Source organism: Olea europaea, chromosome 10 (assembly GCF_002742605.1).
Source record: "Olea europaea var. sylvestris chromosome 10, O_europaea_v1, whole genome shotgun sequence".
Classification (NCBI taxonomy): Eukaryota; Viridiplantae; Streptophyta; class Magnoliopsida; order Lamiales; family Oleaceae; genus Olea; species Olea europaea.
This window is the reverse complement of record NC_036246.1, coordinates 44,811,698-44,832,925: the sequence shown is the minus strand read 5'-3', so window position 1 is coordinate 44,832,925 and position 21,228 is coordinate 44,811,698. Positions and strand designations below refer to the sequence as shown.

Genomic DNA, 21,228 nt, shown 5'->3' with positions numbered 1-21,228 from the left:
AAAAAAAAAAAAAAAAAAAAAAAATATTTAGAGATCAAACTCAAAGAGTAATGCTATTCGTAATCGCTCACTGCGGTAGTCGCCCTACGTGACATACACATAGCAGGTGATTATTTGATGCATTAATATGGTATTTTTTTATTCATTAATGTATCAAATAACTACTTGTCATGTGTATGCCACGTATGACGACTGCCGCATTGAGCGACTGCAAATAGCATTATTCTCAAACTTAACTTATTGTTATCCTATCTCATTAGTCATAACTAATTGTAACGTGTTTGCTAGTTAAGATCATCAACCAGCGTTGATATTTTTATTATCTGAACTAAGAACTCACTCTATCATCAATCATCCTCGGTCCAATGATGTTGAAGTTTATGTTATTATTAAACAATATTACATTGACCGACTATGAGCTCTCTCTTGCAGGAAAATATACCATTTCTCTGTGAAAATTCTGTCCTTCCAATAATACATTTTTTTGAGGCGGTTGACGGCCAATGAATATCCTATGCAGTGACGCAGTTTCGATATATCTATCATGTAACAAGTTGATATATACGACAGCTATATACGGAAAAATTATATCCAACCATTTTTAAACCGAGTTGTTGAACACTTTCGACAATGGCTACAAAGAAAGTAGTCTCTCTTCCTCCACTAGGCAGCAGAGAGGAAGAGGAGAAGGTCGAGAAAGAGCTTGATACCCACGCTATTTCACGGTTGTGCCTTGAACACGACCGCGATGTTTCAGCCTTACAGTTTCGGCCTCACAAAGTATAGCCATCAGAAAACCCACCGTTGATGATGATGGTTCCGGTGAAGCGCCGACCGAAAAATGTGAGAACATCAAACAGCAAGCCGATCATTTCAAGTGTGCCAGTCAGTAGTAAGTAATTTGTTTTTAATGTTTCTTTTGGGCTTTCAAATATTGTATCACTATTTTCTTCTTTTTCTGTATAAAGTTGTAACACGAATCATAGTCCTGTTATTTGTGGACTTGGTAAAGGAACTTCTCTAGGAAAATGTATTACAAGGAAAAGAGATGAAAAGACTTGAAAAAGCAATAGCATCTGTACTTTTATTAGATGCCACCATATCCACAAGTACCACAGATTTAGATTACCTGACAAACTATATATTTGTACTGGAAGCCAATTCACTATTAGACATAATATATAATGAGAACAAGCTAGTAGATCTTTGCACAATACCGAACACACCCTATCCCTTCCTCCACAAAAGCAAGATGATACTCTTCTCGTTGACCTGAAACTGACTTGCGAAATGAAACCAAAAAACCAACCCCAGCAGTCTTAAGAAATCTGTATGCCGATTCAGATGAAGTCAATGGTGATTCAGCTACAAACCCCGGGTGTCTCCCAGTTCATGTGTAGTTGGCTACCGGGCAATGCTCGCAATTGATCCAAATCCATAAGCTTTTACCTACAAAAGAAAAATAAATCACAACAAAGAAATGATTTGCTCCATAGAATGTCTCTGTATTGCATAATATAACCAGTGGCAGGTTAATGATTAAACCATTTCTATGTCCAATTGTTTTTCCTATAAACTAATGACTTAAATTCGTCATTGTATGACCAACTCTCGATAGGAATAAACTTCCAGATAGAGTTCGATCTTCCCATCAATGGAGAAAATTGAGAAGTTTATTTTGCCATGTCACAACTCAGTCTCCAAAGTAACCAATAGCTATTTGAGAGGAGCAAGGTCCAAGTAAATCCCAAAAAATTGACATTCAAAACAAAGGAACTACTAACATGTACATGGTGAAGCCGAAATAAGTTCCGGCAGAAATTATGCAAAGCCACATTGTCTCGATCTTAATTCAACCAAAACCAAATCCTTCGTTAGCTTCATGGATTGCCAATAACAATCGTTCTTGAAGCTGTTCCTTTGAAGAATACTCTGGAAGGTCCAGTTGATTGAAGCTGAAAAAGTCAGAGAAAAGTGAATTGGCAGGCCAAGATTACAATGCAAGCAATTATGCAAGTGAAAGAAGCGAAATAATAGTCAAATCATTATCCTGGTACATGTAGAAACTTACCAGGTATGAGCTGATGGCAGCCGTTCAGGAGCTCCATAGGCCTTGTGAATCTGAAATCTCTGGGGACCAGAAATGCCTTGCAGTGCCTTGAAACCTTCTAAAGGAACCTATGAAACCAAACCCCAATTAATTGATGCGTAATGAATTTCCCAATTTACTGAGTCATATTCTCCAATCCCCCACCCCCAACACGCACACAATGAATTATTTTTTTCATCACACCGCCCATGAAAATAACAAACATGCAAAAAGAATGGATGCACGTTCGTGCATACATGAGCTTAAATATAACCATGTGCGCACCGAGAAATTCTGAGTGGACAAAACCCAATATATAGAGAGAACAATGCAACAGCATTTACCACAAAATACCCCAAACAAACAGAACAATTACACCTAAACCTATTCCCAACTTTTAAGGTGCAAAGAAGTGTGAACTTGTTTTACGAATTGCTAAATACAAAACTACTTTTTTATTTCACTTCTAAGGTGCAACCTTTTTCTCTAGCAATCAGTTCTGCACTTCCAGATGGCCAACGTTGTGTTTCTAAACTCAATTATAATGATCCATTTGCAAGTTAATTACCCAAATAGTCACTAAACTTTGGCAAAAGTTTTAGGAACTCGCTGAAGTTCAAAACTTCCCTAGATAGTTACTGAACTCTGCCAAAAATTCCCGGAAAGTCACCGAATTTCAAAATTTCCCTAAATAGTCACTAAATTTTACAAAAAGTTCCTAGGGTGTCACTCAAGTTTGCAAATTGGGACCCCATACATCACTGGTTTAGTGTCCCCTAGGAACTTTTTGCAAAATTCAGTGACTATTTAGGAAAGTTTTGAAGTTCGGTGACCCCCTGTGAACATTAGACAAAGTTCTGTAACTATTTAGGAAAGTTTTGAAGTTCGGTGGTCTCTTAAGAACTTTTGACAAAGTTCAGTGACTATTTGAGGAATTAACTCTCCATTTGCACAAAGATGAAACAAGATATCAAGAAACCCTAAAACAAATGTCCTTATTCAGACATGGGCTTCCCACTTTCACGCAACACATAATTTCCTCTTGAACAAGTTGCATAGAAAGAGATCAGCTATTAGTGTTTGTCATAGAAATATTGTTGCAGGAACATATAATGTCCACGAACAAAAATTTAGTAAACATAAATTGGTCAATCACAAATCACCTTTGACGTTCCAGTCACAAATTGCAGCAATCTTGCCATATCTTCCTTGTTAAATCCTTTAACCTCCTCCCAAAACCACTGAACAACATTAGACGCTGCTGTGTAACCAGTATACTCAGCGTTGGACTTCAGATCATCCACTACAGCAACATCAATGTGATTAGGACACTTCAGGAAGACAATCAGTATCACGTGTACAATAAACAAATGTACAGGTATGCAAACTTACAATCAATTTCTGGAAGTCCGCTGATTAAAAGTTCAAGTTCTTTATCGTTAAAGATAGAAATAAGTTCCCGTGGCACTAATTCATTGAAACCCTCGAGAAAGGAATTAATTTGAGGCCTGATTGCATTAGTCAGAATATGATCAGCAACAAGGTCTACATATTCATGCTTTGTTTCTTCTGTGACTCGTATGTTTCTTCCTCCCGGTTTGAGCTCATAATCAGTAACCTTTTTTCCAAGTACATCAAAAGATCAGACAGATATGCATTCTTAGAGTCTCAACATTCAAATTGAACTTCAGAACAAGAGTACAAGGAAAAATCCTAAAGGATGTATACCTCTGTTTTTTCATAAAGGATGTGTTTTTCTTCATCAGCATCCATGCTAAATGTCAGATCGGGTATGTCACTCACATCATTCTGACACAGGAAAAGATAAATATCAGGAACTTACACGTTAGAATTTTAAGATTTAAAAAAATAAAAATGGATTAGAGTCTCAATGCCACTCACCTCCAACATCCATTTCAAATTTTTGTAGTAATCTGGATCAACAGCCTCTATATCATGATAAGTCACCTTTATGCCGAGTATGTGCTTATAAAAGGAGCGGGTAAAATAAACATCCAGCAGTTGCCCATCAAACAGTGCCTTGGCAACCTATAGAAGGAATTGTATCACCAAAGTTCATAAAGTAGCTTAGCACAACTATCAAAAAACAACGAAGGAAAAATTGAAGCTAAAAATAAGGTCCATTGGAGGATTACCACTCGGCCTACAAATCTGAAATAAGAGAGATGTTCGGTTTGGTATACAGAATTAGGATTTGGTTGGAAAGTTGCATTGTTTCCAACAGTCGTAAAGAGCAAAGCTCCTTTGTCAAATATAACCCTTGACAGTACTTGATACCATTCCCTTGTTAAACCGCCAGCATCAATACCCTCTTCTCCTTGAAAATGCACATTCAGTCGCCCCTTTAAATCTTGACTTGGTCGCATGCGAAGTTGGTTATATGAATCCTCCAATACATATGCCCGCCTAACACTGATCCTCAGTGGACCTGAGACGTGTTGGTCATGCTGCTGCCTAATTCTGGAACGGAAATAAGCCTTTTTGTTATCAAAATCAATCAATCGTGGAGCTTTCAGCATCATAGAGAGCGATTTTTCCAACAGTCCAGGATTCTGCCTCACAAAAGCATTAAGAAGGCGTCGGTGCTTCTCAGCAAACCTTGCAAACGTGACAGAACCCTCAAACCTTCTGTAAGAATCCACACCAGCTTTGATATAAAGCGAAACTGATGTCCCAGCAGACTCTTTCACCTCTCTTGCTGTCACAATGGAATGATCTTGATGAACTGTTTGATTGTTTGCCTGTAGTTTCTCGCACAGAACAAAGAAGCCCTCAATTAAAGGCAGGAGTCTCTGAGTTCCAGGAGGAAGGGGAGAAGATGATGAAGAACCCTGTATCTGCTCCCCAATGTTAATATTTGAAATAACTGAAGAGCGAGAGCTCTGAGTCAGTTCCATTTCCATTGTACTAATACATTCACTTAGTTCTTTCCACAATGGTTCCAAAGCAACATTCAACTTCCAGAGTGTGGCATGTTCTTCCCGTTCCTCAACATCCCCTCCATTCTTATTACCGTCCACGCCAGTTGAAGTGAGTGAACTGAGTGTCTGCAAAACACGAAGAACTGCAGCCCCAGCCATAGATCCAGCACTCAAGCCTAGCATGTGTGTATCCCTAAGCTTTACAAGTTCGTCAACAGCTGAGCTGCTCAACCTTTGGGCTAAATCTGAAAGCTCCAAAATGAAAAATTTGCGGTGAGGGGCAGCAACAGTAGCCAACTTCCTTAGTACCTCGCCAGCAAGCATGTAAACTTTGTCGGAAAGCCTGATGAATGAACAGTAAGAATTAGGTGATTTTTCTCACTAATTCTAAGTGAGGGTAGAGAAAAACAGAATATGCAGAATTAAAGCAAGATATCATTCAGCGGCAGCACATAATAACAAACACGTGAAGATGTAAAATTAGATAATTCCAGTACCCCTCATGGCCAAGAAGACTGCAAAGATTATGCAAATCAGATTGAGGCAGCAGTAAGAAGATATCACTGGTCTTCAAGTTTCTCTGACCATCTGAGGTCGTTTTTGAAGTGCCAGAACTTTTGTCGAGTTGGTTAATCTCTGTCTCAGATTTCTGTACATCAGTCGCAATTTCATTGGAGGGAGGGTTATCGGTCGGAGCTGCTGTTTCTTCAGAATGAGACTGCAAATCTAACTCGGATGCTGCTGCATATACAACCACTTGTAGCAGCCCCATGACCTGCACCGAGTTCTTATAGAATGAGAAAACACAATACAGCTGAGCAGAAATTATTTAAATAGTAATTTCCCTGTATCAGGACATATACCTGCTCAAGATGCACAATACTGCGCAAGAAAAGTGGTTGACTCAAGAGTCTAAGAAACAGTATCAACGGCACATTTTCCTCTTGAGCGCTTGCAGAAGAGTTCAGACAATCTTCTTCTATGATTTTTCCCTTACCTTTATCATTGTTGAGTTCCAAAGAGTTTATATTTGCAGACTCAGAAACAACAGAGTGGTCGAAGTAGAACAAAAGGCTAGCAACAGCAGAATGATTCGTAGCCAGATATGCAAGAATCTCAAGTACCCGCCGCAAAACCAGTGGAGGAAGACCTGAGAGAATAAAATCATCACTGAAAAACTAATACCCAATCAAAAAAAGAATATCATGCATCATCGGGGAATAAAATAGAGATATACCACCACACAATTGAGATCGACTATAAACAACATCTGACTGACATCCATAAAGCCTCTGAAAATCAAATGCTGTCAGACTACCAACTATTCCTGCAGGCTCTGGCTTTATCATACCAAGCAGAAGATGAACCAGAATTGCTCTTGTATCACCATGCGCACACAAGTTCAACAGGAATCTCTGCAATAGACCTTTCCCCAGAGGCTAAAAGCAGAAACATGATAAGCACCTCAGTTCAAACTCAGAGTCTTTCATACATCAAAATTTAACTAACAAGATCTCTCTTTGAATGAGTCCCATTTATATACATAATTATACATACATATCATAAAATAAAGAAACTAAAATTTTTATAGAAAAATTCTTTTCATTCAATACTTCAAAATACTTTTTCTTTAACAATTTATGCCCCCGTTTGAGCCACATTATTGTAAAAATGAGAATGAAAAATATAGTCGTTATAGGCCCCACATGAAATAAAAAGTCAAATATGGTGGCTTGATGTGATGGATAACGATCATATTTTTCATTTTAATGAGAAACTAATGGAGCTCAAACAAGGCCTATATATTTTCAACGAATTCTATTTGCTTAAAACTTTTCTTTCAGCACATAGAGCTTCGAAGATACCATTTTGCTGTTTGTGTGGTATTAACCTAGAACTTCTTGCGACTGTCGTTTTGATACCCTCTTAACCAGTTTCTAGAATGCTCCATTCTTATTCCTTGATTTAGAATCAATTATTCTTTATCTTCAAAAAGAATCCTTTTCAAGCATAGGATTAAAAAGAGAATCCTTTATGATAAGTCGGCCAAGGGAACCCTGTGAAGGTTTAGGAAACAGCTGCTAGCGTAATACGGTCAACAAGCTCACACTAATCTGGGATTTGTTGCAAGAAAATTTGGAACTTGGAAGTACATATCTAAATTTGTATTTACCCGTCCATGATTAAATGCTCCTATTTTCTTTCTCGGATATCCACAAATAGTCTCTTTCTACAGGTTTCTTCCTACACTGACTTGGAATTCTTTGGCATTTGTTCCTCGGGTAACAATGAAAAAATTTAAAAATCATCTACCTTTGCAACTCTCACCGAAAACCCGTGTCAGTTTATAAGAAAGGGTTCAATTTAGGAGGGAGTGTCCAAATACATGATAACTTAAGTTTCTGATAATTAGTAGGACGCATTCTCATGAAAAACAAGATAATTAAGAATAAATATTTGAGGGATCTGATAAACAGAAATTCCCTTCGCCAACCATTGTAGTTTCCCAGTTGGCTATCCATAAAATCATTTCAAAGAACAAAACTACCTGTGCTAAGCGTAGAAGCCGGATTAACCCTTTCAAGCCATTGGCATCCAAAAATGGTTCTCCTTCAAGTTCCTTCAACTTCAAGTTCTCTGCAAGAGCTGATGCCCTCCTGCTGATGGAAACTCCAACGCCCCTGTCCATCACTGTCTGCCTATCAAATCCCCAACCATTTCTCCGACTAGTAAGCCTATGGCTACCTCCAAACAAGCTGTGAGCATGATAATGACTCATTGCTCTGTCCCTAAGCATCTGTGCTTCCGCAAGCAACGGAGATGGCAATGCTGATAACACTGCTTCCGAAGAAGTCAAGAGCACCTAACAGAAGCAACTAATGTAAGTATACTAGGGCATAATTATGAAATGCCGAGTTCAAGACACAAACCTCTTCACGTAGGTCAGCTGGAAAAGTGGCAATAATTGAAGCATTATCCATGTCAACTGGCTGTCCTTCTGATTGATGCACAATCCTTTGAGCACGTTGTTGGGCAAGAACTTCAGCTTGGATATCAGGAGGAAGGGCTGCCAAAAACTCTGGATCAATATCTTCAACTGCAGGAGGTGTGTAAGTATGAGCTGGGGCAGACTGAGCTTGCTGCGAAGCAAGAACCTCTGCACGAAGATCTTCTGGAAGCGCCTCTAAAAATGTTGGATCTATACCATTTGCATTAGGAGCCTCATTATTCAAACTACTTTCATCTGTCTGACCTGCATCTTGGACAAGGTTGTCCTGCTGTAATGACGGCTCCTCTAGATTGATCTCAGACATAGGTAATTGTTGGTCAGTCTGATCTCTTTCCGTGTCAGCACTATTCATATCGACATCAGTACTTTCTGGAACTGAAGAAGCATGATGAACACCGGGATCTGACATCTCTGATCCAGAAATCATCAATGCATCGCAACTAGACTGATTATCTAGTTCTGAAGATCTAGTATAACCATCATCTTGATGTGGTATAATACGAGGATTCACAGGTACATCAACACTCCTATCACAAAGCACTTCAGGCTGAGCAAACAAACCATGTGAAGTCTCCAACAGCTCGCTGATATTGGCATTTACATTCCCAATTTCCATGCTAGCATGACCATTCAGATTTGACAAAGGTTCAATCCCTTGTGCGCGTTCACCTGCTTGTTCAGAAACCACCTCTGGATTGATCTCTTCCTGAGAGAGCTGCATTACATCTAGTTGATTAACTTGATTACCATTATCATGACTATCACTACGCTGTCGAGAACCAGTGTGATCACCCCCTAGGGCCGGGAAATCTTCTTGCAGTCTCTCTGATAATCCTGGGTTATGTGACTGCTCCTCAGCAGGATTTTCAGTGGGATCAGTGGGAGCATCATTTGTTAATTGAACGATGAATTGTTCTTCGACTGCCTGAGCAATAACAGCAGCTCGTCCACCAGCTTGGGGTTGGCCATCATCACTCCACCGGCCATCACCTGGTCCCCTTCGACCAGAAACCCGCAGCGACTCTAAACCAACAGAAAAATCAGCCACTGGCAGTGGTGCAGCACCACCCAGCCGATCACCAAATAGTCTAGATGCGGCATTATCATAAGGAAGAACAGGAGCATCGAACATGTAGAAATGGGAAACATCAAGGTTACCTGATAGGGCCTCTGGATTCCTGGATGAATTCCCACCAGATGACCACATTGAACCTAAATCACCAGAATGTGATGGCCTTGAGAGAAGAGGATGTTGAAGACCATTTCCTTCTGTAGCCGGTCGCTCATAGGAAGTTCTATTAGTCTGGCGTCGACGCTCGAAACCAAAAGACCTTCGAATGCCAAAGAAGTCATCGACATTCACACCTTCAAATGGTTCAGCAGAAACATCAATTAGCCCTCCTCCAGTTCCAGGTTGTCCAAGTACCTGCAAATGATCTAAACCATCGAGGGCTTCTCTCCACCTTACCTCAATAACACGATTTTCATGGAAATCATCATCCTCTTCATCAACCATATCATCATTATATTCATCTCCCAAGGCGGCATCATCATGGTCCTCCACATCAGTATCAGCCAGAGACATTAAAGCAGTGCCATCTTCAGCTATATCTTCATCTTCATCCTCCCCATCGTCATCCTCCCCATCGTCATCCTCCTCATCACCCATGTCATCATCTTCATCATTCATATCTTCATCTACTCTATTATCCACATGAAAATTCATCTCAATTTGTTCTCTGTTCGATAAAGCTCCACTGTCTTCCATCTCGTCACGCATAAAATCCATTCCAATATCCACAGGTGGATCAGTAACAGGAGCCTCCTCAATCCTCATTTCTTGCTCCATGCGCTGGGTTGGATTTGCATGATGATCACTTTCATTCTGAGAGTCATCCAATGGACGCGCCTCTGAACCAGTATTATCAGTGACCACCTGTTCACCGCTCCTGTTCTCACCACATTGTAATTCCCCAGAAACTGAAGTGTCAGCAGTCCGAGCATCAGACCTTGCACCTGTTAATTTTTTCTTATTCTGTGTATCAGATTTGAAAATTTGCTCACTGGCATTGGCCGCCCTTGTCAAACTTTCCAAAGCTTTCAGTATGAGATTCACAATTTTTGGCGCTTCAGGATGGTCCAAATCAATTACCTGAAGAATACCTGATAGGCACTGCACCATTCCTCCATCTATCATGCTTTTTGCTATGTCAGGAGAACAACCTGAACCAGGTGAGTTGCCAGAAGAAAAATTCTTGGATAAAATGGAATATACCAAATCAACAAAAGCAAGGACTTTTTTATCTGGTATCAAAATGGTATTTGATGAATTACTTTTGACATTTGAAAATAAAGATAAGGCTTTCACAAGTTCATTAACCACTCTTCTCCTTCCTTCACTTGAGCGCCCAGCCAAGACTACCAGAAACCAGGAACCTTTTTCAGAAAGCTTCTCTCTCCAATCATCAGGGCCAGCAGATTTATCTACTGAAAGGGGAATGAGACAGTGTAAAATATGATGAACTATTCCCCCATGTCCTGGGCAGTCTAAATGACTAGATCCACGGAGTTGACACATTTCCAGATCTCGTCGAAGAATAACCCCTACTGCATGAACATACATCAGAAGAATATCACTCAATAACTTGAGAACAAAAGTCACCTTAGCTAGGGCTGCTGATTTTTCTGATATACTGTCTGACCCCATAGGTATTGTATCATCAACCTTTGATTTACCCTTCATTTTGGTAGTAGGTTCATCTACTACCATGGCACTTGGATAACCTGTACAACCATCCCCTACTTCGTATGTAGGAAATGTTGATACAATTTCAAGAAGGTAATCAATCACCTGAGTAAGATTCATTGAAACCTTCTTGTGGCCTTTGGAATACTTGATGGACCCATCATGTGTCTTACTTTCAGAAATCCTAACACATTCATTGGTAGTTACTGATGCCTCAACACCAGATGCTTTTGATTTTTCTTTCTCCTTCTCTTTATCTTTTGATAACACAACAATGTGTCTTCCCCCTGATGACTCCAACTGACAAAGAGAAGCTACTGCTTTCATGAAGACCTCTGGATCTCTAGATATAACAGGCGCCATTGATGTCAAAAACGTTCTCACAGAAATACGACCAGTGTGACGGTTTCCACTTAGAGTTTGTCGTATCTCCAATTCCATGGCTGTTTGCAATGTCTGGGGATCTTCAAGAAGATGCCGAATAATAGCTGACGCCAAGGTGTCATATCCAGGAAAGAAGCAACTTCTTGGAATACCAAAAAGGGCAGCCATACCACCACTTTCAAGGAATTGCACAGCCAGAGCATGTGATTTTGTCAAGCGAGCACATATCTGAAGAACAGCCTGCATAGCCATAGGTGGTACATGCCTTTTTATCAAGTCACACACAATTGACATTACCTTACGACTCTCCTCCATCGTCAACTGACCAGTCGATTTTCCAAGTATGTTCTCAAAAGCAGGGACTGATTCTTTATCGACTGAAGCTGGAGTTGAACTTTTCTCTGTTACTGGTTCAGATGAAGTATGATTTTCAGGTGAGCCATGTATAATTGTTCCAACATTACTGTCACCAGAAATTCTAGGTCTGGGCTGCACCAAATTATCCAAGATAAGAAGTAATGCGCTGATGCATTTAGGGAAGAGGGTATCATTTGAAGTCTCAGTTTTAGCCATAAAATTCATTAAGATATCAATTGCAATCGAGACAACCCCATTTTGTGCAGCAATTTCCCGAGTACTTCCATCTTCTGAAAGAAGCAATGCTAAAGTATGCGAGATCATACACAATATACTGGCATCCTTAGAAAACTCAGGGAGGCAAAGTTTTAGCTGCTGAACAAGAAAAGAAATTACTTTTGCACGATCCTCGCCTTTGTTCCGGCTGCAAAGAGTCACAAGCAGATCTGTCAGCGTGAAAGCCATTGAATCACTACTTCGAAACAACTTCATTGACACTGCAAGAATATCATCAACAGGAGGAGCCTTTGCTTGTCCCTCTTGTGTCAAGACCTCCACTGATTTTAAAGCACCATTGACTTTAGGTGTTTCCGATGAGCTTCCAAGGGACAAAGCAAGTGCGCGAGCCAACTCATCATCATCCTGTACCGGATCTTCCGCGTGATTAAATAACCATTCCATCGCCATCTCAACACTATTTGTTTCTACACGTCTCAGAGCCTCTTCAGCTCTTGCTCTAGAAAAACCCATCTCAACGATGGTGGTGATGGTAGCTTCATCAGGAGGATGAGGCATGAGACGGTGGTTTCCACTCCCAGACAATGTGTTGCGATTTCGTTTCATGTCACTAACACCACTGTATACATGAGTAAAAAGTGTAATGATGGAAGTGATAAAACATGGGTTACAATTGGGAAACATGGGGTTATTCCAAACTGGAAGTATCACATCCAGAACTTGTGACTGCAGCATGCGGATGAATGCTTCTGGGTCTCTTGGAACAGGAAACAACCCGATCGACAAACCAACCGCAACAGGCTGAACAAGAAGCTGAGCCTGCAATGCCGAGGTTGAGGACAGAAGTAACCCAGAATTAATAAAATACTCAAGTTCACGACAATAACTCTGTAATGTATCAAGCAGCCATGAACTGTGAGACAGCTTGGCCTCGTCACCACTATTTTCCTGATCAGCACCTAGTGAGGATATAGAACAAGGAAGGGTCCATAACAACTGACTTGTAGCCTCAAATGTGGTGAGGAGCTCTTTAAAGGTTCCATGGACATAGAAGTTATTGATCATTGCATTGTGGCAGGTACGTCTTCTACTATCAAATGTAAGAGCCACCATGTCATCCACAACCTTCCCGAGATATCGACACTTGACTGAAAGTGATATCTCCAGTCCAGCAGAGTTGGGATAGCCAGAGAAAGCCAGAGCTTCAAGAAAAACCTTTGCCAAGGCAGTCGCAATGCTCTTTGAAGATGAACTCAAGGATCCAGTTTCAGTTCTTCGACGATTTGGGGAAGTAAAACCTTTGACAAGAGCTGTTACGAAAGAACGCAGTGTAGAAGCAAGCTTATTAAAGATATCTAAAACCACTGCATCAGGACTTTTCTTCTTCATATTCTGAGGAGTCTCTGCATTATTTGCTGCAGCCTCAGAATCAATTTGGAAAGCTTCCAAATGCCTGGTAGCCCTTCCACCCCGAAGACGTGCCAAACTATGGCGATTGCGACGACTGAAACCATCACTTGAACGAACCATTGATAGAAACTCACGTTCCAGGCCCCATTGCGGGAGAGAACCATTCCTGATTGAAACAGGATTCATGTATCTGACGGAGGGAATATTAACAGAATCATCACTCTCCCTTCCAGACACATTAGATACACCAGTATCTGCACTTTCAGGCTCTACTTCAACATTCTGCTTCTCATCCACCTTAGAATCAAAGCACAAAGAAATTTGCCACAGAATCTCCCTGTAAGCCCTCCCGAGATCCTTCAATACATCAGAATCTGCCGAACCCAATTCAGAGACGACCGTAGTGGTCCCTTTCAACAAAGAATTGGAAAGAGAGAGTATGCCTTCCAAACTAGAGAGGCACCTCAAGACCTTCATTCTCTTGGAAACTTCCACCTGAGCTAGCTGGGACCCTCCAACTGAAGTCAAAAGTTCATTTATCGACTTCAAATGTTCTCTTAGGAAGGAACAAACCGCATGAGCAAGCGAAGCAGAATGCTGAGGAGAGAAGTTCTTAAATGCAACTGATATACTTTGACCAAGAGAACCTGAAAGAGGCATAAGAGGCAAAGTGAACAACTGGAGAACACATTCAATTCCCTTCCTCTCGACAAAAATTCGGCATGTATCCGAGTTCTGAAGAATTGTTTCAAGTAGACGAGCAACATTGCTTATACAATCAGGTAAAAAAGATTCCACATTCGATAGTAAGGCATCAGAAGATGATTCAAGTGACTGTTCACAACTTTCAGCCCTGCATGAATCTCTGTCATCTGAAGAGACAATATCTCTATTCTCAGCTTCAGTTTCCATGGGAACGGGTTGAGAGAAGCTTGGATGATCTGTGGACGGAGGTGTAGATTCAAGTCCAGATCCAATTTTTGCAATACTGTTCAGTATTTCAATCAGCATATCAACTCCTGGCCCACGTAATGATGAAGCATGACGCATCAGTTCATCCAGACCACTGGACAAGGAACCCGGAGTATCACCAGTAAGGGCACGCAAGTATGTTTTGGATGTAAAAACTTTCACGAAGCACCTCAAAGCATTGTGATCTTTCACAGCTTGAAGCCCATTGTTGTTCAAACACAAGGCATCAAGACACTGTGGTATGCAAGCAATAGCTTCAGCGGAACAAAGAACACCATCCATTATAGCATCCATAAACGCAGAAGGAATACCAGCTGCTTCTAAGACAGAAAAGCAGGTAGGATCCTTGTGAATGAGATCACTCATAACAGTTGCTGCAAGTGAAAATACCCCACCACCAAAATCTTTTGCTCTTTTAAAAATTATGCACAAGCAATGGGGCAACAAGCTTTCTTCCGAACCATAAATACGAGCGGTGGTTCCAGGAGCATAGGTGCCCAAAGATATAGCACGAAGTAAGGCTTTCATCAATGATCGGCGATGATATGCAACCAGGGCTTCAGAATAAAGAGGCTGCAAACTATCTAGCTCAGGAGAAGTATCTGTAACTACTTGCAAATCAGTACACTCCAAACTGTCTAGGTCAACAGAAGTACTCTCATGATTTGAAGCATTGTCAACATGAGACACTTCTACCTTTAAGCGTGATATTGTATCATCTAAACCTCCCAAGTCTCTGAAAAGCGCAGCGGCAGGATTACTATAATCCATAAATGCTTCAAGAACATGTACAGCCGTACTAACCAAATGCAAGTGCTGTGGATCAGTATCTTTGAGTAAAGGAAGAAGAGTTGGAATAAATCCTGCTTCACGCATAGCTGAGCAACCAGATGAAGACGACACCAAAACGGTCACAAGAGATAACAGAGCCTCCGCAAAAACAACAGACCACTTTGATGAATTACTAACAACTGAGTCAATAGCTTTTTGCATGAGGCTGGATAGAATACCACGGTGCCCTCCAGATGTTACAGCAGTCAATACAGTAGGCTGGCGTGACCTATCTTGACAAACAGCAACCAAGGAAAGAAGACTCAAAATTCGAATTTTTTCAGGAACTGTGTCTTCGTAACTCAACAAGGCAACCAATTCATTGATGAACTCGGGCTCAGTGTTGAAAAAGGAGACCAGATCATCAGTGTCACCACAAGCTTGAACAAGAACTATAAAGGCATACAGGCGGATGCATGTGTACTGTTTCCGTGCAGCAAGGGAGCTAAATCCCCTAGCAAATCGCAATCTGGTCAAAAGAGAAAATCTCAAACTTTGAGGAACTTTATATTCTACAACTAAATTATTCAAGAGTTCGACATCAGACTCTTCTCTAGAGTTGACGTCAGGCAAATGTATAATTTGTAAGCCTTTGGTAGGATGTTCTGTAGAAATAGTATCACTCGAAGATTCATCCACTGCATAAAACTCAAAATGCAGGGTGCAAGCCAACTGGTACGCAATTGGGTCAATTCCATTTGGTATTGCACAAGATATTAATCCAAGACCTTCTTCTTTTCCCCCCCAACCCTGTGCAAAAGCAAGTAATCTTGAATTTAGAAATGAGTCTCTTATAATGTACTTCCCAATGGTCTTCTTCAAAAAAGCAGCCAAAGTCTGCAGGCATGCCTCGACAACATCCACATCAGTTGAAGCAAGCAGAGACGATAAGTGATGCTGCATTTTGATATGAAAAGATTGGATAAATAACATGCCAGTAAAAATGAACCACATTGAACAAAAAATGAGAAAGTGAATGGCATTCTTGTGACCTCCCAATGATTCAAAGCAAGAGAAAGCTCACACACAAGCCCTACCACCAACACCACCAGTCACCCAACTGCCAGCACCACAACCAGCATGGCATCCCCTTACCCAACACTACCAGAAGTCCTATATACACAAACTATTATACGCTACCACCTAAGGTATCATGGTCATTTTTACATTTCCCGGTCATGCAGACAGATATGTGAACAATAATTGCACAAAGACTGACAAAAGAAGGAACAATACCAATTGATGCCAAAAGAATATCAGTTTTCTTTACAAAAAATATTATACCTTGAACAAAAGCTGAGATTGAGATAAAGACAAGTACCTCATATGAGCTGTAGAAGTGCTTATTGCTGCAGTTCTCTAATATTATTCTAATGACACGGAGGATCTGAAGAACAGAATCCCTGGGGAAGGGAGGATCAGATTCCAAAAGATTGTCCTCAAGTTGCAAATCTTTCCTTGATTTTATGTATTTCTCAAAAAAGGTATCAAAGTGATTAAATAAATCAACCCAATGATGGAAATCTCCCTGCATCCATAGGAAATCAATATCAATCAAAGCATGTGATGTAATTAAAGAGTTAGGCGGAGTTTGTAAATGCACCTTGTCAAACTCCCAAACAAAAGTTTTTAAGGGTTCTTCTATATTTTCAAGTGGGGTAGCCGTAACACTGCTGATGAAGGATTTAATCTTTGGAGGCTGCAAAAAGTACGGAAAAAGATCTATTATCTCCATGTGGGGGATTTTGATTCTGATAGCATACCCTCGACATAAAAACAAGTAAAGAGCAAAAACAACGGCAAGGAAATTATATTAGAAAATAAGATTTTATCAACAATGCCATGACAAGATTTATATAAACAAGGGAAATATTCTACAATCTAAAATCATTAAGTTAAAAAATCAAATCGGTTTCTTTCTTTACAAAGCTCTAAATGTCTAGCTAAGTTTTATGGCATATAAACACAGTTTCCAACAACTTTTCTCTATCCACAATTAATATTCAAAAAGGCGTAATACGGTTCTGAGGCGTTTTTCTTTCGTGAAGCAAGGCTTAGCCTCACCACATACCAAAAAATATGTCAAAGAATTAAAATACAATACAAAAGAAATAACACCACGCAACAAAGTATCCCCCTCACTTTAAATAAAGCTATGCAATAGATCATACAACAGAATAGATAAGTAGATGACAAACTAAGGCCCAACAAATATTCACAATATTATTTTTGAATTGATGTTTTTCTAAATAAATGGATGGATGCATGGTAAAGAATAAAAAATTGAGTCTCAACAAAGCAGAAGACAGAGGAAAAGGGTAAAAAACCTAGATGAGCTGTGCAGTGAAGACGCGGATGAAAAGAGAAAAGATAAGCCAACCGAATACATTGATGGATGGAGAAAAAATGAAATAAACGAAAAGAAGAGAAGAACAGAAAATTAAAATTAAAATGAAAGTCGAAGAGAATCAGCTACAGAGTCACTATAGATACTGCAAGTGTTGCCGAAATTTTTGCAGGGGAAGAAGTTGCCTCAGCGAAGCAGTAAGAATTATAGTACAAGTCTGTCTATGTTTTGGTAGTTATGTGGCTGTAGAGCAGTAAGAATTGTAAAAGAAGAGTTTTTCTTTTGTTTGTCTTGGGTGGTGAGCTTCATTATAATACTATACCTATTATTTTTGTTGCAGTAAGAGTAGCTTAAAAAAAAAAAGTTCCAACTTAAGTGGGCTGTCCAAAGAAATATTTAAATCTGAAAAATTAGAAGCACAACCGATTTATGAAATTCTTGGGGCTCTTCAATCATGCAGATATTTTGGGTGGCCTGATTTTTAGAAATCAAGAAACAGAAAAGTAAGGGCAGTATAAGCCTTAAGGTGCTAAAGAACAGTTCCTGGAAAAATAAATTCAAGCAAATGAGAGAAACAGGAAGAAATGAAATCTATGGATCAAATCTAAATCCCGAAGACTCCTTCACACAGCTCAAAATCTCTTAAAATTCCATGAAAGGTTTACAATTGAAAGATTTCACATGAGGTTAGACCTCCTATCTTTCCAATTCTATTCTCCATATGTTTCCTAACTGTAACTAAACAAAATATAGCCTACAATGAATTACTAAAACCGTGACGTGATGCAACCTTTGACTATTTTACAAAGTCCTACAAATTAGATGGCAGCTAAAGTTCAGAAGTATCCCTGGATTTATAATACCAATAAAACAAATTTAAAAGCTGAACAAAAAAGTCTGAATCATGGCTTGAATATCTGTAAGATATCTTTAAAAGAGCTAGATTTTCCTCAATAATAGTCTATCTTCTTTTTCTCAGCTTATTATTGGCTGCACCATTCAAGACATAGATTTCTCATAAGACAATGATTCATGCCGCCCAAACACTTGCCTCCTGACATGACAAGAAGCGCACCATAAAATACAAGGAAAAGTATAAAACTTGTTGAAGTAAATTAAAAGTGGTGGATAAGTTGGTAGTAGTTGTGGATGCCGCGAAGTGTGCAGATAATAAGTGGTTTTACCAAGTATAAATAGCTTGTAAGCTGCCAATACATGATCAGCAGCCGAATCAATATCCATCACAAACAAGAAGCCTTTCACCCTCTCCATCAGAAATAACAATAATCCTCTTTAGCAGAAGTGGGTAGGGAAAACTTTAAAGCAATCAACTCTCAGATGACATAAAGTTGACACGTGTAAAACAGAAAAGAAATCAATTTCACCTAAAATATATAAAACATAAATACACTTCATATCAGAATTGAGCAAAAAGAATCTCAACAAAAAATAATAATAATAATAATGAACGGCAAACAAAATCCAACTAATGGTAATTTACGATCACTCAAAACCATGACAAACACTTCGATGACACAACTTCATAAAAAAATAACAAATAAATTAATCCAATAAAATTTACCACTTCATAGCAATTAAAAACTCCATCAGTAAACGATCGGAACATAAAAGAAATAAAATAAAATTCCACTGACCACTTCAAGTGCCCTCCTCCGCTTCAACTTCATTCCTGAAAATCAACCAAATGAAAACATTTACCGTACCAAATAAAAATAAATAAATCGACCGATTCAAAAACCGATCGAAATCGATGCCAACTGAAGTCGGAGAAGTCAAGGATATCAAGAAAAATAAATGGGGAAGAATTGTACGGTGGAGAATTAAGAAATTGGAAAAGCGATATCGGCTTTGAACGGGATAGAAAGTTTGATGTATGTATTAAACATACATATACAAGATATGAAAGATCTGAATTTCTAGGGTTTCCTCCAGTGGTTTTTGGTATGCGATAGGTGATCGCGGAGAGAGAAGAATTGAGATATAGAGACAAGAAAATACTTGGAGTAGAGGACTTCTTGTGTACATATGTGTTCGTGTAGGGAACTTGGAAAAGGGAAAAATAGATAAATAGTGGCGATGGAAATAAAAATTATTAAAAATTTATGTACTGTCAAATTTTTTGCCCCGATTGACTAATTTTTATCAAAATATATTTTTATTCATTTTCTTTTTAACAACACATTTTTCATTAAAATAATATTATACGTCAATAAAAAAACTTTTTTTTATTTTTCATCCACACATTCTCCATCAATCTACTATTCTAAAATTCATTTTTCCATAAAAATAAATGTCAAACACCCTCTTTATATCATATAAAATCTTTCATCTTTACCCATGTGTTGAGCCAATTTTTTCATAATAGATTTTATAAAATATTGTTTTTTTAAAAAAAATTGTAATTAAAAATATTAAATTTGCATGCTAAAATATTTTATTGAAAGTTATATATGGTTAAAATTGATCTTAAAAGAATGAGAAGTCAAAAAATGACTCAATCTACGTGATGGTTAATTAGTTTTTTATTTTTTATTTTATTGGCATGTTGTGCTTATGGTTATTTTATTTTATTGATGTTTGCGTCAACCACACTTATTTCTTTACGAATGAGTTATAATTTTTTTCAACAAAAGCATAAAAAAAAAATGTGGAGTCCATTTAACTTGGGTTTTTTAAAATGTATGTTTTGAAAAAAAGTGGTTTTTTTTGGAGATTATTATGTGGTACAAAGTAGGGAAAAAATTTATGAATCCGCATGTAAATTATTTTATTGAAAATTTATGTTGTTAAAAATGGATTTTAAACAGGTCTTTCCTAGTAGATTCGGCCATCTAACTCAGAGTTTGTTTGGTAGAGATTTTGATAATTGATTTTTTTATCGTTAGAGATAAAGTGAGTCCTGCATGTGAGAGAAAAATTCAAAAATGACTGTTGAAATAGTGAAATAACGATAAAAAAATTGATTTTAATTGACTTTTAATCCGTCACAAACAAGCACTCAATCCTAGAAAAAAAACAAATAAACCGCTCAAACATGATACTATGTTCTCGACAAAACATTATCAGCTTGATTGGGAGCGATTTTTTGCCTCAAAAATTTAATTTTTTTATCGTTATTTCACTATTCCAGCAGTCATATTTGACTTCTACTCTTACAGGTGGACCCCACTTTTCTCCAAACGATCAAAAAATCAATTCTCAAAATCACTCCCAAACAGACTCTATATATTGCCTTTTGCTAAAATATTTGACGGATTTAATATGAGCAATTATTACAAGATTTCAATTTATAAAGATAATCAAGATTTGTCTTGTGTTACATCGTAATATTCCACGGATTCCAAATACAAGATTAGGCCCTTGTTTAGCTTAGATTTTAATTTAAGTCAAAGTCAAACAATCAATATTAACCATATCTTTCTTGAGTCCTACAACTTTTCAACTACACATTTCAAAAATTTCTATCAAAATCTAGATTGTCATTATGGTAGTCAATTTTTTGTCGATCATTCGAAATAATAGTAAATCTTTCCATTTACTCATTTCCTATATAAGTTGACACATGTATACACATTACTGAATGATTTAAATAATTTGGAATGACAATTCACTTTTAGCACTTGTTTGAACCACATTTATTTATAAAAGTGCATTTTTTAATAGTGTATTGATGAAAAATGTATGATTAAAAAATAATAAAAGATTTTTTATTTACGTGTAATATTATTTTATAGAAAAATATGTTGTTGAAATGATTTTAAATCACTTTTTAAGATTATGCTTTTTCCAAATAATGTGGATCAAATAAGGTCTTATTCTCTTAAATTCACATGCATATGGTGATGGGTAAGGGGCGCTCATTTTGTGTCCCGAACTATCGAG

At 38.4% G+C, this 21,228-nt stretch overlaps 1 protein-coding gene across 4 annotated transcripts; it reads right to left on the bottom strand.

Moving 5' to 3' along the window:
- Positions 1-994: 994 nt before the first annotated feature.
- Positions 995-19,374, bottom strand: LOC111402485 (E3 ubiquitin-protein ligase UPL1). 4 transcript variants are annotated; one of them, XM_023030837.1, is made up of 17 exons: positions 18,981-19,374; positions 16,582-16,677; positions 16,300-16,506; positions 9,200-15,875; positions 7,962-9,088; positions 7,580-7,894; positions 6,269-6,470; positions 5,895-6,181; positions 5,529-5,806; positions 4,246-5,374; positions 3,992-4,138; positions 3,818-3,898; positions 3,482-3,707; positions 3,253-3,392; positions 2,072-2,178; positions 1,785-1,955; positions 995-1,449 (listed from the first exon to the last, which is right to left on the bottom strand). In XM_023030837.1, exons 1-16 carry the CDS (start codon positions 19,011-19,013, stop codon positions 1,853-1,855), a joined length of 11,154 nt encoding a protein of 3,717 aa, XP_022886605.1. In that variant the 5' UTR covers positions 19,014-19,374; the 3' UTR covers positions 995-1,449; positions 1,785-1,852. The 4 variants fall into 4 exon arrangements, with proteins under 4 accessions (XP_022886605.1, XP_022886606.1, XP_022886604.1 ...); XM_023030838.1 differs by having other exon boundaries at positions 7,962-9,064; XM_023030836.1 differs by having other exon boundaries at positions 7,962-15,875; positions 18,981-19,015; positions 19,158-19,374.
- Between the last annotated feature and the right edge of the window lie 1,854 nt (positions 19,375-21,228).